At 46.4% G+C, this 22,121-nt stretch overlaps 1 protein-coding gene across 2 annotated transcripts in view; it reads right to left on the bottom strand.

The window, feature by feature from the left end:
* The window catches only part of PRR14L (proline rich 14 like), a 51,351-nt gene that overhangs the window by 16,836 nt on the left and 12,394 nt on the right, over positions 1-22,121 (bottom strand). The window contains exons 3-5 of one of the 2 annotated variants that reach the window (XM_041003939.1): positions 4,835-4,907; positions 3,028-3,137; positions 33-903 (exon numbers count right to left, since the gene is read on the bottom strand). In XM_041003939.1, the coding sequence (XP_040859873.1) occupies positions 33-903; positions 3,028-3,137; positions 4,835-4,907 (1,054 nt within the window). Of the gene's footprint in view, positions 1-32; positions 3,138-4,834; positions 4,908-22,121 lie in introns of both variants that reach the window. The other variant, XM_041003938.1, reaches the window with a different exon arrangement.

The raw sequence follows: 22,121 nt of genomic DNA, 5'->3' as shown, positions 1-22,121 counted from the left end.
AGGTGTAGTTATCTTTATGGATTCTGGGCTCCCTACAGAGACACAGTTCTCATGTTGGCCTTCAGGAGACAATTCTCTCGAGGAAATTTCAGAGGTATTTTCCTTGTCAAATTGAAAACTCACCTCTATTTGTGATCCCTCCGTCACTCTTTGTGTTTCTTTCTGAGATGCTCTTTCACTTTGCTGTTCGTGACAAACATTTACAGACGTGTCTATTCTATCCAATTTCTCACAAGAGTCTGGACACTGCTGCGCCTCACAGCATTTTAAACACTGGCAAAGTTTCTCTTCGCATGACGTTTTTATTCCAAGAGATCCCACTGTAGCAGCAGCAACAGCATTTGGGAAACCTGAGTCCTGGTCGGATGTTCCTATACACGCACCATCTGTCTGAGACAAGGTACTCTGTAAGGTTTCTTGGAATGCCAGTCTACCTTGCCTTTCAACACTATCAAGTGTGCTAGACAGTTTCACGCCCAGTGTGCCTTGTGTGGCCTCATTAGCGTGGTCTGTGTAGACAACATCTGCCATGTTTTGTGTGGACTCCTCACAAGCAGAAACGCTTTCCAGAACTCCCTCTAGAGTGTCTTGCTTTGGAAAACAAGAGAGTGGGTTAGTACTTTCTGGACTGACCGGTTGTTCTGGTGGGTTGTCATGTCTTTCCACATCAGGATCTGAGCCGGCCTCCCTCCGGTCACTGTCTGCTAGGTCCTTGGCTGGTTTATCTTTGCATCTCTGTCTCCCTGACCTGTTTTGGTTACTCTGCCGATCAAGGACTTCATCTGCCTCATGACGGAGAGCTTCAGCTGCTGGGTTCACATTTTTACAACTGGAGAAGGTAACAGTGGGAGCCTGGTGCGACAATCTCTCAGGGCTTGGAATGTCTGCAGATCGGTTCAGTCCCTGTGGAGCACAATCAGAGATGTTACAGTTACAAGACGCAGAATGTCTCAGTACCTCTGGTTCCTTTCTTTCTACCCTTTCCTTACTGGGTTTGATGCGAATGGAGGTTTTGTTTGACAATCCATTACTTAACATCCCTGCTGCCATTTTGTTTCTGGATTTCTCTTCAGGAAAGTTGTCTTTAGTTTGCACCCCAGCACATTCTCCTTCCTCTGAGGTGGACCTCACTTTACAAGCGCTACTTTCCACAGCACCTTCTCTTCCCTGGGAGTGATGATCAGTGTATTGAAAAGCGTTTTTGCGTTTTGTTGCTTTAAAGTCACCAACGTCCAGGGTGATTTTTCCAGACTCAAAAGCAGCACAGGCAAGACATGTGTCCTCTTCTGGCACACTTTCTTTTACGCAAAGGCCACTGTGGGTATGTGGAAACTGAACCTTCTCACACTCCGTAACCTGTTGAGGCGAAGAAGATGCCTTCTTATTGGACAGAGGCCTGGAATGTACATCTTCGGTTCCTGAATCAGCTGTTTCTCTCTCATTTTTGAGGTTTCCTGCTTTGATGTTTAGGGTGGAACTGTTTGATGAGGCACCACAGGTTTCATGACCTGGTGGAGAGAGATGGTTCACTTTTGTCTTCAGGGGGACGGTCTGAGACTCAGTAGCGATGTCTGCTCGAGCCTCTAACGGAGGCTGGTGGCTTTGCTGGGCACCTTCACGTGCTGGGAAAGGCATCTCTCTGCTTTTGTTTAGGACAGAGACTGCTGGCAGCTCTGTGTGGTCTTGAGAATTAAGGGACACTTGTTGATTAGAAACACATTCACTTTCTACTTCGTTTACAGTCAGTTCATTGGTACAAGAACGTTTATTTCTCTCACAGGGAATGCCCTGTTCATCTACACACGGACGACTGTCACCCTGTGAGCTCTGTACAGTTTTTGACTTAGTTTTGTAACCAAGCTCTGGAAATGTTGGTAACCGAGCAGCAGCACCTTTCATGGATTTGGACAGGTCATTAGGTATAGATCTTCCCTGATCCTCTGGCATTGAACTCACAGGTGATTTTCTTTCACACTGAAAATCATCATATGCTACTTCATTTACAAGAGCGTCGCTACTCAGATTTCTCTGGACACTAACTAAGGAGTTCGAGTCTCTACTACTACAAACCTTTCCTTGTAACACATCTGGTTCTGCAGTGGCTGTCCATTTTGGTTCCTCGGTCTGCAGTGAGGAATAACTACTTGGTTGAGTGTGTCCGCCTAGGTGGCTCACAGCAGTCAAAGTTTCTCTGTGATCCTCAGGATTTGTCAAATTGCTTTGACTATCTGAGACAAGTTTCAGATTTTTATTATTTTGAATTGCTAGTTCCACAGTTTCAGTACAACAACTGGGCCCTGCAGACACAGAGCTCTCTGTATGGAGACTGCCTTGAATGCAATGGCTCTTGGGGACATTTTCCTTTGGAGAACCATCAGTTTCTTTCTCATCTGAACAACACTCACTGGTACCCTTTGTTGGCTGTTCGCCATTAACAACGAGCAGTTCCCCTCGTTCACCAACAGGAGTCAAAAGCTGTGCTCCGTTCTCTTCTTTGGAAGTCAAGTTCTTGCTTGGGTCACCTTCACCCAAGTGGGAATTGTCTGTCTTCTCAGCAGATCCCTTCAGCAAACCATCATTTTCAAAACTATATTCTTCTAAGGACATTCTGGATTCTAGCCCAGTCGAATTTGAGACATACGGCACATCTGAATTTTCCTCTGAGGACTCTATAGCTACCGTGTTTCTTGTGACGGGGAGATTGGCATGTACAGAACTGTGTTTTTCACGAGGGCGGCTAAGAACCTGCTGATGATTGTCATCTGCTTCACAGACAAGGTGTGACATACGCAACTCTTCCTTCTCACTGTCCACTTGGGAAATGGAACTGTTTCCTGGTAACTGAGAAGGACAAGTTTTTAATTCTCCACATTCTTTTTCTTTAGTGGTTGCTTCTGTTACTCCAGGGTCCATAAGATTTAAAAGCTTTAGGGAACTTAATGTGCTGGTTTCTGAAACCTCACCACTGGTCAGGACTCTGTCTACTTCTGGGTCTTTCCTGTACCCAGCTGACAGACCTTTACTCACATGGCCGTTCTCGTGTCCATCATCGTTATCCGTCTCAGTCCCACTGACCTTCATACCTTGCACTTCCGTGGATTTTAGCAGAGTTTCATTTACAATCTGTACATTTCCTTCTGCATAAAGAAACAGAATTCTCAAATCAGTAATCATTTAACATAAAAACCAGATATTTCACTTTATCACACAACACATGGCACCATCTAAAAAGACACCATTGAAATACAATTGCAAAATTACAGGGCAATACCACTGGTTTTGTGCTTATCACAAAGACCTTCATCTAAACCTTACTCAACGTTCATGCATGGAAGCTGGACAATTAGATACAATTTGGAGACAGAGGTATAACTCAGAGTCTTAAGAAGCTTCCATTTTAAAACATTATTTGAATTTAGGTAACTCACAGATAAATTCGCTCTTGGCAAAGGAAAAACTGGGCACAGCGCGGTGTCCTAGTGGCTAAAGTCCTCGCCTTGCATGCGCAGGGATCCCATGTGGGCGCCGGTTCTAATCTCAGCCGGCCTGCTTCCCATCCAGCTCCCTGCTTGTGGCCTGGGAAAGCAGTCGACAACAGCACAAAGCTTTGGGACCCTGCACCCGTGTGGGAGACCCAGAAGAAGTTCCTGGCTTCTGGCTTCGTATTGGCTCAGCTCCGGCCGTAGCGGTCACATGGGGAATGAATCATCAGACGGAAGATCTTCCTCTCTGTCTCTCCTCCTCTCTGTATATCTGACTTTCCAATAAAAATAAATAAATCTTAAAATAAGAAAAAAAAAAAAAAAAAAGAACAAGATGCATTGCCATGTGTGTTAAGCTACTGTGGTGGGACTCTTCTGTCCCAGTTAAGGATTCCAACAAGGTAAACATGTATGCAATCATACAAACTCAAAGATTTCACATCAACAATAAGGGTTCAACATACTGTCAGTGCTGAGGAATACATTACAAAATAACTCAGTGACAAGCTAATGGGGACTGGCACTGTGCTGTAATGGGTAGAGTTGTCGCCTGCAGTACTGGCAGCCCACATGAGCACTGGTTTGAATTCCAACTGCTCCCCTTCTGATCCAGCTCTCTGCTAATGTACCTGGGAAAGCAGTGAAAGATGGCCCAATTGCTTGGGCCCTTGCAATCATGTAGGACACCAGAAAAACCTCCTGGCTCCTGGCTTTGGAGTACCCCAGCTCTGGCTGCTGCGGCCATTTGAAGAGTGAATCTGTAGATGGAAGATTCTTTTTCTGTCTTTCCCTCTCTCTTCAATTCTGCCTTTTAAATAAATACATATACATAAAGATTTTGAAAAGAAACATGAACTATTGTCAAAAATAAAGCACTAGGGGTGTGTGCTCTGACTAGCAGTTTAGATGCCAGTTAAGACGCCCGCATCATGTATCATACTGAAGTGCCTGGCTTCACAGCTAGTCTCAAGCAGCTGACTCTAGCAACTGGATTCCTGCTACTCACGTGGCAGACACAACTGGGCTCAACCCCCCGGCTTCGGCCTGCCCCGGCTGCTGGTGTGGACACTTGGGCAGTGAGGCAGTCGATCAGATCTCGCTCAGAAGTAATAATGACGACGATGATGACGTAGAAGTAAGGCCTACCTATCAGTAACAGTTTTCAGTAACAGTAATAGATGGATCCGAATACATTCACAGCTGATACAGTTGAGTCCGTCTTGCAAGGCAGTGTCCTATAACCCTTTTATTTTTTCCATGTAAAATCAGTACTGAACTATAAAAACGTGTGAAGTAAAGGATAAAAAACAAACAAAAACAACAATCTTGTTAGATTTCAGGCAAACAGATACCTTTATTCCTAAGAAAATCTCCCAGGAGGTCTGTACATAAAAGTTCTTTGCTGGACTGTCTCAGGAGGTTCTCCTACAGCAAAATAAAAACAAAAACAGAAAAATCCAGACGTTATGGAGGACTCAGAGACATCTGTGACTGTAAATGTAAATTTTCCCAACAGTCTTCTCTGTGACCCCAGGAATGTGAGGGCAGTCACAAGGATTGGGATGTAAAGGAAACCCCATCTTTAAGTATAGTCAAATTTCTAGAACTTGAGCTTGAAAAACCAAGTTTTTTTTTGGAAGGATAATTGACCCAAAAGTGTCAACCTGTATTGCAAAAACCCAAACCAAACCAAAACAACCCTGGTAAATGCCTTCTGAAAGAAGAGATAAATTGCTGCAATGTCATGTTTATTTCACTTGGGAGGAAAATATTAAGAGATGGGATGTATGAGAATCTTAAGTCCTCCTTAGCCATCTTGGATATTATAAATCCGTTCTCCCCCAAACCTCTTAGATTGGTCATTTTCTTCCCATTACCCTTCACTGAAGGAAAAGGGCAAGCATCATCAGTGGCAACTGGTTTCTTTCTACTGATGAAACTCAGAAAAACACGACTGGGCAATGCCATGCCCTTCAGCCTCAGGATGGTAGGGTACCACAAGCTCCAACATCCCCTGTCTAAAATGTTTAGAACCTAAAGTGTTTCAGATTTTTACATATATGTATAATCACTGCAGTGCCTTTGGGGCCTAAGTCTAAACATGAAATCCATGACTATTTATATATACATATTATAGCCTCGAGATATTTTTATACAGAATTTTCAGAAATGCGCTTTTAAGATTTATCTATTTGAAAGGCAGAATTACAGAGACAGGGGAAGAAAGAGACTGATTTTCCAAACTGGCTGGTTCCCACCCCAAATGGTTTCAACAGCCAGACCTAAGGGCCTAGAATCCCATTCCTTCTCCCACATGGGTAGCACAGGCCCGAGTACTTCTGCTTTCTCAAGCACATTAGCAGGGAGATCCATTGGAAATGGAATAGCCGGGACTCATACCAGTATTCTCATGGGACACTGTCACGGCAGGTGTACATCTAGCCCACTATGCCACAAGGCCCTTGGAATGCCTTTCTTTTTAAAAAAGTTTGTTTTCTACTTGATAAGCAAAGGCAGAGTGAGAGGGAAGAGGGAAATCCCTTACCTGCTGGTTTACTCTCCAACTGCCTGTAACAGCTGCGACTGGATCAGGCCAAAGCCAGGAGCCAGTTGGTCCACATGAGTAACACAGGCTCAAATACTCGAGCAATCACTGGTTCCTGCCAGGATCCGCATCAGGGGGAGTGGGATCAGAAGAAGTGGGGCTATCCCAGCACTCTGGCACAGGATGCAGGTGTCCCAAGCAGCAGCTTATCTACGATGCCACAATACCTGCTTCCTAACACGCCCTAGTTTTGATGGTTCCTTGCCACATGAGATCAGCTGCGGCAACTTCTGCTTGTGCTGCCATGTCAACAATCCACAGATTCAGATTTTGAAAGATTTCAGCTTTTTGGACTGAGGCTGCTCAACTTGGCTAGGGGTCTATGACTAACCAATGATGGATGCTTTATATTAAACTTTCCTTCTGAGTCACTTCTCCCCTCTCCAAAGGTTTAACTGCTATTTCTACACTGATTGGAAACTTCAGTTGTAAAAACAGAGCTCAAAAGGCTGGCATCGTGGTATAGTAAGCTAAGCCTCCACTTGTGGTGCCAACCTACCCCATTGGGCTCTGGTTTGTGTCTCAGTTGCTCCACTATTTATGAAGGTCCTTGCTAATGGCCTTGGAAAACAGCAGCAGATGGCTCAAGCCCTTGGGCCCCTGCACCCGTGTGGCAGACCCGGAAGAAGCTCCTGGCTCCTAGCTTCGGACTGGCTCAGCTCCATCCACTATGGCCACTGTGGCCCTTTGGGGAGAGAACTAGTAGATGGAAGATCTCTGTCTCTTCTCTCTTTAAAAGAAAAAGAGAGAAGAAGAACCCAAGAAGGGAAGTGGGAAGGAAGACACTGGCAGTGGCAAATACAGACAGACACAGAAAAAACCTAGTCATGTGAGGAACTGAGGGAAGAGAAGTGAAGAGTCAGACACAGAACACAAGCATTCTTTCCTATTCTGTTGAAGTGTAACTGGTTCACAGAACACGAAGTCATAAACAAGCACCCACTATACTTGGAGGGAAAAGGTGTACTGCACAGATTCTAGCAGGAAAGCACACGGAACTTTTTTTGTAAATGGGAGAAGATAAAGCTCCTTTTTTTTTTTTTTTAAAGCTAACATCCTTTCTGCCTTAAAAAGAATCTAGTCAGAGTCAACAGAGAAAGCAAGGCAGAGACAAGAGATTTTTTATCACCGTTTCACTCCTCAAATAGCCACAACAACTGAAGCTAGGCTGACCTGAAGCCAGGAGCCAGGAGTTTCTTCTGGGTCTCCCATGTGAGTTTAGTGTCCCAAGGCCTTGAACCCTGCTCCTCTGCTATCCCAGACCAAGCAGGGAGCTGGATCAGAAGAGGAGCAACTCGAACTCCAACTGGGTATCCTGTAGGAACCTGGCGCCTCAGGCGGAGGATTACAGCACTATGACGTTATACCGGCTCCTGAGAAAGCTTTTACCATAGAAGGAATGATGGGAATAGAAAAACACCACTCAGAAATTACCAAATTAGCAATGATCTCAAGCAAGTACCATTAGAAGATATTAAAACTAGAGGCCAAATATTTCAAAGAGAAACATTTACATTGTCTCAATCTCTCCCCCCAGAGGATGCACATTAATCACAAAGGGGAAAACTTCAGAGCGGAGCAAAACCCACCAGACCCCACTCCAACTACCCAAACCAATGGGACTAAACCCTCTCCCAAAGAATGAAGCACCTGGCACAGGACGCACTAAAGAGAACTAATTTCACTTCTGTGGCACTCTTGCCCCAAAATGCACAAGCAAGCAGAGACGAGCCAATAAAGAAATGCTACAAAATGACCTACACTGCTTAAAAGAATGGAAGCTAAAAAACTTTCCCAGAGAACCATGGGATGGTCTAAAGCCTTGGGATCCGGCCCCCGCGTGGGAGACCCAGAAGCTCCTGGCTCCTGGTTTTGGATCGGTTCAGCTCCGGCCACTGAGGACACTTGGGGAGTGAAACAGAGGTGGAAGGGTTTTCTTTCGTATATCAGCCATTCTTTTTTTTTTTTTCCCTTTAAGGATTTATTTATTTTTATTGGAAAGACGAATGTACAGAGCGGAGAAACAGAGAGGAAGATCTTCTGTCTGACGGTTCACTCCCCAAGTGGCCACAATGGCTGGAGCTGAGCGAATCCAAAGCCAGGAGCCAGGAGCATCTTCTAGGTCTCCCACACGGGCGCAGGGACCCAAGGCTTTGGGCCGTGTTCAACTATTTCCCTTTCCCAGGCCACAGGCAGGGGGCTAGATGGGAAGCAGGACCGCCAGAATTAGAAGCAGGGCCCATATGGGATCCCAGCATGTTCAAGGAGAGGACCTTAACCACTATGCTATCATGCCAGGCCCTATTTATTTTTATTACAAAATCAGATATACAGAGAGAAGAGACAAAAAGGAAGATCTTCTGTCCACTGATTCACTTCACAAGTGGGTGCAACGGCCGATGCCATGCCCATCAGAAGCCAGGAGCCAGGAGCCTCCTCCAGGTCTGCCACACGGGTGCAGGGTTCCAAGGCTGTGGGCCATCCTCGACTGCTTTCCCAGGCCACAAGCAGGGAGTTGGAATTAGAATTGGTGTCCATGGGCCTGGCGCGATGGCGCAGTATTTAAGGTCCTTCACCTTGCACGCCCGGAATCCCATATGGGTACCGGTTCTAATCCCGGCGGCCCTGCTTCCCTTCCAGCTCCCTGCCTGTGGCCCGGGAGTCGAGGACGGCCCAAAGCTTTGGGACTCTTGCGCCCGTGTGGGAGACCCAGAAGAAGTTCCTGGATCTTGGCTTTGGATCGGCATAGCATCGGCCGTTGCGCTCCCTTGGGGAGTGAATCATCGGACGGAAGATCTTCCTCTCTGTCTCTCCTCTCTGTATATCCGCCTTTCCAATAAAAATAAAATAAATCTTTAAAAAAAAAAAAAAAAGAATTGGTGTCCATACGGAATCCTGGCGCATTCACATCACGAGGACTTTTAGCCGCTAGACCACTGCACCAGGCCCTCTATCTGCTTTTCTAATAAAAATAAATCTTAAAAACAAAGCAAAACAAAAAAACCTTTCTCAGAATAAAGATGATGAATGAAATACATAACTGCATGTGACAAGTGATCTTACATTTACATTGCATTTTATTTTAAAAAATGTTTATTTTCATCTACTTGGAAGAGACAGAGACAGACAAGTTTTTCACCTGCGGGTTCATTCTCCAAATGTCCATTCTAGCTGAAAGGAGGACAGGCCAAAGGGCCAAACCAGGAGCCTAGAACTGCAATTGCATTTCCCACACTGGTGGCAAGGGCCTACGCTGTAAGAAGCTGCACCAGTCAGGGACTGAACGAGCATTCTCACACGGAATGCAGGCGTTGCAAGTGCTGGGTTGTAAGCTCGCTACACCGCAAGCCCCTCCCCCTCCCAGAAAAAAAGTGGGTTTTTTTCCCTTTTTCTTTTGTGAGGAAAAAAATAGCAGTGGGACCATTAGCCAGCCATGAATATGATCTGTAGATTAGATAATAGCACTTGGAGCAGAGTTAATTTCCTGGTTCCGATGAATGTACTCTGGCCAGGTAACACACCGTCTTTGTTAGGAAATACACGTTGGAGTATTTAGACATCATGCTTGTAACCATGTTTTAAAATCACTCAGGAAAAATACGCAATGTGGTAAAATGTTAACAAGTGAGGTATGTGTGTGGGGGATTACTTGGACTGTTCTTGCCACTTTTGTTAAGTCTGAAGTCATTTCAGGATAAAATGTTGAGAAAATAATTACACATAGCTGCATTTGCTACTGCTTTCTTGCTTTTCTAGTTCTCAGGATGACAGTGAGGTGAGTGACTAGATATTATTTAATATACTCTTCCATGTTCCTGCTTTGTGGAAAAGGCCCAACGCTAGAACGAAAGATGACAGGATGAGGGATCAGAGTTGTGTTGCCGCCTCAGGCTTTCGCCTCCTGGCCGCAGGTGCTGACAGCAGCCTCACGGGTGGGTGGGCACAACGGAGCCTCCTCGCCAGACCACGCCAGCGGAGGGTGGTGCACAAGCAGAGGCTTCTATCATTCATTACCATTCTCATTCTGGTTATCCCTAAGGAGGGAAAAAAACACTAGAACTCTGAGAGGGTCCAGCAAGTCATCTGGGGCGACTTTTCATAGGGAGTGCAGAAGTCTGGAAAATGACAGCTGAGCTTGGGTCGGCTACATACAGACTCCTCGACTTCCCAAGGTCTCCGGTGAGCTGCTACGACTGAACCCCACTGGCTCTAGCCCCTGGAAAGACTGCTGAGATTTTTCACTCTGCCCCATCTGTTTCTCTAAGAACGTGTCCTTGGTGAGAGGTCCAAAATATCCTGCCAGAGTGCCAAAAGTCACTGCTTCAGCCATGTTCCATTTTCCTTGGTTAGGATTTTTAAATGGGGAAGGTGTGCCAAACAAGCTCAGGAGTGAGTCATTCCACTGTCCCTCTGCCTCAACAGATTCTCTTTTAAAGGTTTTAAGTCAAGGAGTGGGTGCTGAGGCACAGCACCCTGCTGCGTAGGAACACTCGCATCCAACGCGGGAGTGCCCACTTCCTGTCTCAGCTACTCTGCACTTCCGATACAGCTTCCTGCTAACACACACACTCTAGGAGCCAGCACAGGATGATCCAAGCGCTGTGACCAAAGCCCTGACTATTGTGGATATTTGGGGAGTGACCCAGTGAATGGGAGAGAGACCACTGTCTCTCTCTCTCTCTCTCTCTCTCTCTCTCTCTCTGTCCCTGTCACTCGAAAACTGAACAAAAGAGAAAGAAAAAAAAGAGAAAGGAAGCAAGTGCAAAAAATGAATTTTTTAAAAGGTTCTGAGTCAAGAATGCCAGTGCACTGAATGGACTGGGAAGAAAACAACCCCTTTGCACAGCTGCTGAGATGCCTGAATCTTAAGAGTTCCTGGGTTCAGCTTTGAACTCTGCTTCTTGCTTCCTGCTACTGTAGCCCTGGGAGGCAGCAGGACTGGAAGTAGTTGGGTCCCTGCCACCTGCGGGACAGGAGGCTTTGGCAGGAGGCATTTGGAGGATTGGACCAGCAAATGGTTATTTCTCTGTCTTCAGGCCTTTCAAATAAAATGAAAATAAATAAGAATTTAGAATAAAAAAAGGAGGAGGAAATGGAGCATGAGGCTGAGATCAGATATGAGGAACCCCCAGCCCCACCACCACAGCGGTGGGCCACCTCCAGATCAGGAGGGGGGCTCTGCCACTGGGGGTCCCTGACAGTCTTTTTGCTGCAATGGACATGTACCACTATAATTCTTTATAACTGCCTCATGCCCCACAAAGTGAGTTGTATAATAAACATTTGCAGAAACTTATCAAGACAAACTCTCTTGTTCCTACAATCTTACGAGCTGAAAGTTCTAGCATTCCAGATGTGCAGTAGTAGTCTTAAATATTTCTCTATCAGCTACATTTACTTATGTCTCAACAGCTGATCATCAATGTTCCCAGCAAAATTTTTCTTGAATTAACATGATAAAATTTTCACCTGGATCCCTCTTGCATCATGGGATGGGATAATTGTAATGAGGGTACTTCAAAAGGGAAAGAAAGGGAAGGGCCCGGCACCATGGCCTAGTGGCTAAAGTCCTCGCCTTGCATGTGCCAGGATCCCATATGGGCGCCGGTTCTTATCCCGGCAGCTCAACTTCCCATCCAGCTCCCCGCTTGTGGACTGGAAAAGCAGTCGAGGATGGGCCGATGCTTTGGGACCCTGCACCCCTGCGGCAGACCTGGAGGAGGCTCCCGGCTCCTGGCTTCGGATTCGCACAGCACCAGCCATTGCGCTCACTTGGGGAGTGAATCATCGGACAGATGGAAGATCTTCCTGTCTCTCCTCCTCTATATATATCTGACTTAGTAATAAAAATAAATAAATCTTCAAAAAAGGGGGTGGGGGGAGGGAAAAATCAAACAAAAAAACCAAGTTTGGGGCCAGTGCTGTGGTGCAGCAGGCTGAATCCCTGCGTCTGGGAAGGCAGTGAAAGATGTCCCAAGTACCTGGGCCCTACCACCAAATGTGCTAGACCTGGATGCAGCTCCAGCCTCCTGGCTTTGGACTGGTCTAGGTCTGGCTATCAGCATAATTTGGGGAGTGAGTATGAGCATGGAACATTCTCTCGGTTACTGTTTCAACTTCATGTTAATATACAAAGAACACAATGTTTTTCAAACTGATGGCAGACCCATTCTCTGCCTTCTGATCCAACATGTCTTCTGAGCTGCCTGATACTTTGGAATAAAAATTAATTGAGAAAACTTCTCTATAAAGTTTTGACAATCTGCTAGGAGCATTTAGAAAAAAAAAAAAAACCTACCATTATGTTCACTTGTGTTCCGATTTCCCATTAAAAGTGGGCTGTAGTTTCTAGAAACAATCTGATTCATTCATTTCATAGACTAGAGCAGGAGAAAGCAATGCCTGGAGGGACACGGATACTGGTTGAGTTCTTCCAAGCTTGCCGGGTCTGAGCCTGGGACCCTGCTGGTTACCAGACCCCTACCCGTGTGCGCTCTCCCACACCTCAGCTCCAGAGGGACAGGCCATGGTAGATCACAAGCGCAGGGCAAGGCTGGGCCCACTGGGGACAGGACTGTCTATACACCGAATTTTCTAATGACAGGGACCAAATGAGGAGTTATTTTCTATTTCCTGGCATTTGTAGAAACAGCTATACTGGGCCCGGCGCGGTGGCGCAAGTGGTTAAAGGTCCTCACCTTGCACGCCCGGGATCCCATATGGGCGCCAGTTCTAATCCCAGCAGCCCCGCTTCCCTTCCAGCTCCCTGCCTGTGGCCCGGGAAAGGCACCTGCGTGCCTTGGGACCCTGCACCTGCGTGGGAGACCCAGGCTCCTGGCTTCAGATCGGCATAGCATGGCCGTTGCACTCACTTGGGGAGTGAATCATCGGACGGAAGATCTTCCTCTCTGTCTCTCCTCTCTGTATATCCGCCTTTCCAATAAAAAAATAATAAAAATAAATCTTTAAAAAAAAAAAGAAACAGCTATACTTAGCTTTATAGCTAAAAGTTTTGTAAAAAAGAAAAATTAAACTTTTTTGTCTTCAGATTTGTCTTTCTGTTTCCTAGACTGTCTAATAAGAACTGCAAAACAGTAACTTTAAATTATATTTCTACAGTTTAAAAAGGAATTTTATCCTACATATCTCAACTGGGAGGAATGGCTGATTTAATTAAATATGGCCAACAATCATGCAAACTGTATAAGGCATTAATAATATTCCTTACCAAAAATAACTGTTGAGATAATGGAGAGGGAGTTCTACCCTAGGTCTCAGTAGTGTACTCTGGGTATTTCTCTGTCACACACTTAATAACATGAGATGAGACCCACGGCCAAATCCAGACAACAACTTATGGCCACCAATTTTACTGCTGAGTCCATAAAGTTCAGATTTTTTTTAAAAAGATTATTTTTATTGCAAAGTCAGATACACAGAGGAGGAAAGACAGAGAGGAAGATCTTCCATCCACTGATTCACACCCCAAGTAGCCACAACGGGCAGAGCTTAGCCGATCCAAAGCCAGGACTCTGGAGCTTCATCCGGGTCTCCCATGCAGGTACAGGAATCCAAGACTTTGGGTGGTCCTCAACTGCTTTCCCAGGCCACAAGCAGGGAGCTGGATGGGAAGCAGGGCCACTGAGATTAGAACCAGCACCCATATGGGGTCATGGTATGTTCAAGGCGAGGACATTTTAAATCGCTGTGCTATTGCCCCATGCCCAAAGTTCAGATTTTGTAACTTATATCGCCTTGTAATCTTTACAAGGTCTCCTTTTAAATAAACAGCAGGTTCCTTTCATGGTTTTGCAGAATTCCCTCAGGATTGAAGCAGTATGTTTAACACACATTTAGTGCAACAATCTTTCATTTAAGGAAATTCACACAAAATGCAGAAGATTGGGTATCTTTTGAACACACTGCTAGCAACTACCCTTCTTCAAGAACTGTGTTTGGTGCAGCAGTTACAATGCCCCTTTGGCATGCAGGAGGGCCACAACAGGGTGTAGGGCACACTTGGCTGGGCCAGGCTGCAACAACTGCCACTGCGAGCTGAGACTGTGGATGGGTCATGTTGATGCTGTGCTGGGTCAAAGCACTCGCCAGTACACCCAAGACCCGGGGCTGGGAATAGACCTGGGGTGGGCCAAGCTCGGCTAGGCTGCTGCACCCTCTGCACATCTGACAGCAAGAACGGATGTGGGTCACCTAGACTAGGCTGCTGCCATAGCTGGCAAATGCCAGGACTGGGTGCAAGTCGTGTGGGCCATACGTCGCTGGATTGAAGCATTCTCGAGCATATGCAAGACCCAGGGCTGCAATAGGCCTGGTATGGAAATTCTAGAGCGTTCCCTGCTGGGCTACAGCCCACACTGATGCATGTGAGAGCCAAAGCTATGGGAGGAGTAGGTCTGGGAGCAGGGCTGGTAGGGGAACTACAGGCACTGCCCTGCTAGGCTGTACTGTACCTATATCACAGGTGAGCAAAGAACCAGTGCTGGGAAGAGGCCAGGCTGCACAAGGCAATAGTACCTGTCGGCATATGTGAGGGCTGGGTCGAACTGACCTAAGTCACAGTACCCATTAATGTGCATAAGAGCTGCATTGGATGTGAGCTGGGATGGGCTAGGCAACAGCAGAGAGTGGAATGCACAAAAACTGGGCAGGCCTGATGGGGGCAACTGGAGGTCACTCCAACTAGGCCATGGCACCCACTGGTCTGCATGAGGATTGGGTCTCTGGCGGGTTGGCTAGGCTGGGCAGCTACACCCACTAGTATGTGCACTGGTTGGAGCAAGTTAGACTGAATCCAGTGCACAGAAGTCAAGTCTGAGGTCACCTCAAGCAAGTTTGCTTGAGGGACTCCATGACTAGACCACTGGACTCACACACCCTGGCCACAGGGAAAAATCAACATGTGTGGTCAGACCTTGCAGTACATGTATCAGGACTGATGCCTGTTAGTGCATACTGGGGACATGTTGGCCAGTTCATCTAGGCCAGCAAGGGACATCGACTGCCTGTCAGAGGATAGAGAGCAGAACAGGCTAGACAATCCTGGGCAAACTTTGCAGTATCTTCCTGGGTCTGTGGATGCATTAAGGTGGAATTTGTAAACCGACAGATCTTGGAAGCATCATCTCAACCCTGGAGCAAGGAAACCAACAACTTCTCAGAACTACTGCTTGAGCGTAACACCCCTGGAACATTCTTCCTCACATTGGGGTCTTGTCATCAGATGAATCCCTCATCCCCGGGTGTGGTCTGACAGTAATGAGTGGACTCCTCTTCCTCCATGGACACAGGAGAAAAAACGTCTGAAACACCTGTCCCACCCATGTTCCTCCATGCCGAGGCCTCCCCACCTTAACTGGGAGCCCCACACAGGCATGCATCCTTCTCAACTATGTAGATAATATTGAAAAAGAAACTAAAAAGAGAAAAGACATCCCCTTGGGACTCCCTTGCCCCTATCAGAGTCCCTAGGTTTGAATCCTAGCTTCACTTTCCATCCAGCATTGTCAGCCTTGGCATGGCTCAGTCCTCACTACTGTGGGCATGAGTAGTGAATCAGCAATGGAAGACATTCTCATTTTTCACTTTTTTTTTTAAAGTCTCTTCAGGGCCGGCTCAGTATAGTGGCTAAAGTCCTCTCTTTGCATGCCCCGGGATCCCATATGGACGCCAGTTCTAATCCCGGCAGCCCTGCTTCCCATCCAGCTCCCTGCTTGTGGCCTGGGAAAGCAGTCGAGGACAGCCTGGAAGACGCTCCTGGCTTCAGGTTGGCGCAGCTGCAGTCATAGAGGTCAATTGGGGAATGAATCCTCAGACAAAAGATCTTCCTCTCTGTATATCTGATTTTTCAGTAATAATAACAACAACAACAAAAAAAATTTTTTAAAGTTTCTCCAACAACATATTTCGGTGATCAACAGACACTATGTTGCTTACTTAATGCCCCCTCCATATACCATCACACAACAGTCCCTCTCTATCCACTGTAGGTACATTCAAAGCCTCCCCAGTGGGTAAATCAAACCAGCACAATAATCTAGTGGCTAAATCCTTGCTTTACAACTGTCAGAATCCCACATAGGTAGTGGTTGGTGTCCAGGTTGCTCTACTTCCCATCCAGCTCCTGGCATGTGGCCTGGGAAGCATTTGAGGTCAGCCCAAAGCCTTGGACTCTGCATCCACGTGGGAGACCCAGAAGCCAAAAGGAAAACCCCGGAAACCCTGGCTCCTGGCTTCGGATCAGTTCAGCTCTGGCCATTGGAGCTACTTGGGGAGTGAATTAGTGGACACAAGATCTTTCTCTCTGTAGATTTGACTTTATAATTAAAAAAAATAAATAAATATTTAAAAAGGGAAATAATAAAAGTATCAAAATTTGATTAACATTTAGAAAATAGATCATAACAATATAACAGAAATATTCAAAACTTAAGAATGGTTTCTGGAACTTTCCATTTAATATTTTCACACTGCAGCTGACTGCAGGTGAACTGAAACCACATAGAGTAAAACCATAAAAAAGAGGGGGCTGCTGTATCTGCCAAAAAGTCATATTGTGACCTTCATATGTTACTGCTAAGAGTCCCCAACTTCTATGTCTATGTTGAGCACAAGCTTATATACCAGATCAAAAGCCTTACAACACATTCAACCCAGGGAGATGTACCTCGGGGGGAAGGGGGAACAAAAAAAGACAAAACGCATAGGCAAGTTTTAACGCTCTTTTTTACCTAAGCACTGGGGAAATCAACAAAAAACCTAAGGGTGGCATCAAGCTGGTAAGGTTAATCATCCACTCGGATGTCATACGGCCATTTCTTTATAATCCTGAGGCACAGTTCTTAAGTAGGACCAATTATCCTTGTATCTTGGCTAGTAACCTTTGCACGCACCATAGTTTCGACCTTTCTCCTCCAAGACTGCAGTTCGGAAGTGAACGCATGCTTTCACAACTCTGGCTCCCACACTGTCCTTCCCACTGTGCACACTGTGACAGCCTCTCTTCTAGGACTGACTGACTTTTCCCCCCTCTCCAACGTAACTAGTAATGAGTTTTGGTACCTTTGTAACACAATTCTATAGTAAGAAAACATTTTCGCTGGTTTATGCTTTCATGATTGAAATATTTATCTCATAATCTGATGATAGTAATAGTTACGCAATAATACAAATGCACACTGAACTGAAACTTGAAAATGACCAGAGTGTGCCAGCACAGCAAAGCAGGTTAACCTGCTGCTTGGGAGATGCATCACCTATTGGAGTTGCCAGTTCAAGTCACAGCTGCTCTGCTTCCTGTCTTTCTTCTGCTTCTGATACAACTTTTTGCTAATGTGTACCTAAGATACAGCAGGTGAAGCACCCGGGTCCCAGACACCCACATGGGAAGACCCAGATTGAGTTCCAGGCTACTGGCTTCAGTTTGGTCCCTGTCCTTGGGCTATGCTACTATTTAGGCAGTGAACCCAACACATGGAAGATCTCTCTTTCTTGGCCTTAAATAAAAATAAATTTAAACAAACATGTCAAGACAAACATTAAAAAGTAAGCTGCTTGGTGAACTATCAAAACCACTTGAGCAAGAACCTCAGAGCATGCCCTACATCAGGGACCTGGGGAGGGTGGGAAATTGGGTGGGCATTCTCCCTTAATACCTCCCTTTAAACACGAAGGAAACAATATGGAAAAAATACTAGTCTTATCTACTTTCCTGTAGCCCTTGAACCTTTTTACCCAATTAACTATGTAAAGATTATCAAAAAAAAAAAAAAGCAAGCTGCTTTTGGGACTGCCTGGAGCAGTGGGTTAAGCCGCCACCTGTGATGTCAGCATCCATGGTGAATGCCAGCTGCTTCAAATCCAAGCCAGCTGCCTGCTGATGCACCAGGCAAGGCAGCGGAAGATGACCCAAGTACGTGAGCCAGTACAACCCACATGGGAGATCAAGCTGGAGCTCCTGGCTTAGGTTCCATCCAGCCTCATTTGTTGGGGCCATTTGGGAATGAACCACCAGATGGAAGATTTCTCTTCTGTAATGAGCTTTCAAAAATAAATGCTTTTAAAATTTTCAATTTTGGGCCCAGCGCCGTGGTCTAGCAACTAAAGTCCTCACCTTGAATGCACCGGGATCCCATATGGGTGCCAGTCCTAACCCAAGCAGCTCCACTTCCCATCCAGCTCACCACCTGTGGCCTGGGAGAGCAGTCAAGGATGGGCCAAAGCCTTGGGACCCTGCACCCACGTGGGAGATGCAGAAGAAGCTCCTGGCTCCTATCTTCGGAGTGGCTCAGCTCTGGCTATTGCGGCCTCTTGGGGAAAGAACCACCAGATGGAAGATCATTCTGTCTCTCCTCTGGGTAAATCTGAATTTCTAATAAACAAACAAACAAATTTATTTTAAGGTGATTTGAGATGCTCCTTTTTAGGGCAGCAATGCATGGAACTAATGCGAGTTCTTTCCGTTTTCCCTGTTAGAGGAGAAATGTGGGGTGTATATGGCTGCTTTATTCCTGGGAAAGTAAATTGTAATCACTTGGTTTGAGTGGGGCCAGCCATTCCACTCTAAAATTATTAATTCCATTTCTGCAGTTAGTAAGTACCCTGGGGCTGGGCAGCTGGCACAGCAGTGCACACATCACTTGGGTTGCCTGCATTCCACCCACATGAGAGTGCCCGGGTACAAGCAGCCACCGTTTCCAATTCCAGTGACCTGCTAATGTGCACCCTGGGAAGCAGAACATGATGGTTCAAGTATATGGGTCCCTGACACCCATTCAGGAGACCCGGAAGGAGCTATAATGTTCTGACTTGGATTTGGTCCAGCACCAGCTGTTGGGGACATTTGGGAAGTGGATTTTTTTTTTTTAAGTTAAAAGAAATGTCTTTGAATGGGCATTGTCATGCAGCGGGTTAAGCTACTGACTGTGACACCTGGACCCAACACCACCCATGGCTGTTCCAGCTCCAACCCAGCTTCTTATTTATTTATTTCTACTGCTTTTCCAGGCCACAAGCAGGAAGCTGGATGGCAAACGGAACATTCAGGACACGCACCGCTGCCCATATAGCATCTTGGGTATGCAAGGCGAGAATTTAGCCATTAGGCTATCACATCAGCCCTCATTTTTCAATCTTTTAGTAACTATTTTAACATTCAATGATGATTCTTTTCCTCCCTCCCTCCACCCCCTCTTTCCCTCTTTTTTTTTTTTTTTAAGATTTATTTTTACTATGTTTTTATTGGAAAGGCGGATATACAGAGAGGAGAGACAGAGAGGAAGATCTTCTGTCCGATGATTCACTCCCCAAGTGAGCGCAACGGCCGATACTATGCTGATCCGAAGCCAGGAGCCTCTTCCGGGTCTCCCACGCGGGTGCAGGGTCCCAAAGCTTTGGGCCGTCCTGGACTGCTTTCCCGGCCACAGGCAGGGAGCTGGATGGGAAGCGGGACTGCTGGGATAGAACCGGCGCCCATATGGGATCCTGGGCGTGCAAGGCGAGGACTTAACCACTTGTACCACTGCACCGGGCCCTCTTTCTCTCTTTTAACATTAACTGCAAAGGTGAAGGGTTTTGGAGACCTGAGCGTGAGCGTCTAATGAGGATGGGGAGAGTAGGTGAGAAAAATGACTCAGACTTCTCTCCTGTGTCCCTTGGGAGAGAGCGGGAGGGTGCATCACTCCTTGCTGTCAAACCGCACACCGATGATTCATGCTTGGGATGAAGCCTGCTCATCGGATATAACCCCCAGGTTTTCCAGGTATTTCTCACCACAGATTGGCCTGTTAAAGGCTTCACATGTATTTCTACACTTTCTGTCCCAGAACAGTTATATGTCCAAGGAGTATGGGCTTCCTTATTGGGAAACAATATTTAGAAACCATGATCTAGCTATGCTTGCTATGATAAAGTGTCACTGAATCAAGGTCCCAGCTCACACATTTGCACACATGTACTTCTAATTACATCTGAATGTATTATTCAAAAGCTTATCCCCACTCCTGTAGCCCATTCTCATTCTCTATCCCTGCCCTACTAAGTTTTCACTCTGCTTCCACTCCTTACAAATAACTGAACACATCAGCTTTTACTTATCCTCCTAAGTGGGATTGACAGAGCAGGGCCCGTCAATGCCTCAGTTGTTCAATCCTTCCCCTTTAAGCACCGAGATCCCATATGGGCAGAGGTTAGTGTTCCAGCTGCTCCACTTCCCATCCAGCTCCCTGCCTGTGGCCTGGAAAGCAGTCGAGGACGGCCCAAAGCCTTGGGACCCTGCACCCATGTGGGAGACTGCAAGAGGCTCCAGCTCAGCTTTGGATCGGCTCAGCTCTGGCCATTGAGGCCATTTTAGGCATGCACTAGTAGATAGAAAATGTTTAACTTTCCTTCTCTACAGATCTACGTTTCTTTTTTAAAAAAGATTTTATTTATTTTCTTTGGAAAGGCGGATACACAGAGAGGACGAGAGACAGAGAGGAAGTTCCCCCGTCCAATGATTCACTCCCCAAGTGACCGCAATGGCTGGAGCTGATCCAATCTGAAGCCAGGAGACAGGAGCTCCTCTGGATCTCCCACTAGGTGCAGAGTCCCAAGGCTTTGGGCCATCCTCAACTGCTTTCCGGGCCACAAGCAGGGAGCTGGATGGGAAGTGGGGCCACCCAGATCGGAACTGGTAACCATATGGGATCCCGGCATGTGCAAGGCGAGGACCTCAACCACTACAGTATCGCGCCAGGCCCAAAAACAAATAAATCTTAGCAAGAACAAAACACCTTGGTGCCTGGTATGGTAGCATAGCAGCTAAAGTCTTCGACTTACATGTGCTGGGATCCCATATGGACATCTGTTCTAACCCCAGGGGCCCTACTTCCCATCCAGCTTCCCGCTTTGACCTGGGAAAATCATCAAGGATGGCCCAAAACATTGGGATCCTGCACGCATACGGGAGACATGGAAAAAGTTCCTGGCTTCTGACTCCAGATTGGCTGGAGTCACCCTTGTGGCCACTTGGGGAATGAATCAACAATGGAAGACTTTCCTCTCTGTTTCTTCTCTCTGTATATCTGACTTTCCAATTTAACAGCAAAACAAAACAAAAAATAACCTTCTTTGTACATACTGAAAAAAGACAGAACCCTAAACATGTAATTTCCAGCACACTGTGATGGTAGACAACATTTCACCTGCTGTTGCAAGGTGTTGCTGAAAGACTGCGCCCTATTGGGCAGCTGGTTTCCCCTCGACTTCCTCTTTCCCTTTGCTGGTTTTCCTCTGCATCCTTTCACCTTTTAGCTGTGAGTACGCTGAAAAGCTGAGCTCCATATGCATCTGGGAACCAAAGAGCTTGGAGGTGATCCTGGGAACCAACACACCTGGAAATCACTCTCCCTCATCAGTGCACAGAGAGCCTCTCATTCCTTATTGTAATACTCCATACGTGTACGAGTACATACTATTATTTATTCAATACTTCTGCTCCACAGAGAACTCTGAAATTTCCCCAATAGGGGTTGGTATTGTGGGGCAGCAAGTGAAGCAGCCAGCACGCAGTACACGACTACCATCCAAGTCCTGCCAGCTTTGCTTCTAATTTAGTAGCGAATGATGGTTCGAGTTCTTGGTCCGCCACCCCATGTGGGAGACCCAGATGGAGTTTCTGGCTCCCTTGTCTGGACCAGCCCTGGTCATTTTGGTTATGTGAGGAGAGTGAACCAGCAGATAGAAGATCTTTGTCATTCTGCCTTTTAAATTAATTAACTGATTTATTAAAACAAAACAGAACAAAAACAAAAAACAAAAAAAAAGAGGAAGAGCTAGGGCACCAACTAGGATCCCAACTTCCATCCCTGATGGAAGACCAGTGGAACACGATCCAGTTCCCTGAACTTCTGCACCCATGTGGGAGACCTAGAAGAAGCTCCTGGTTCTGGCTTCAAGCCTGGCCCAGCCCCAGCACTTGAGCAGTGAACTGGTGGGTGGAAAACTTCTCAGCCTCTCCTTTCTCTGTCTGTAACTTT

The sequence above is a fragment of the Ochotona curzoniae genome, unplaced genomic scaffold (genome assembly GCF_017591425.1).
Source record: "Ochotona curzoniae isolate NIBS_2020 unplaced genomic scaffold, NIBS_Ocur_1.0 scaffold_274, whole genome shotgun sequence".
Lineage (NCBI taxonomy): Eukaryota > Metazoa > Chordata > Mammalia > Lagomorpha > Ochotonidae > Ochotona > Ochotona curzoniae.
The sequence above is the reverse complement of the archived record's forward strand: the minus strand, read 5'-3'. Positions and strand labels throughout refer to the sequence as shown.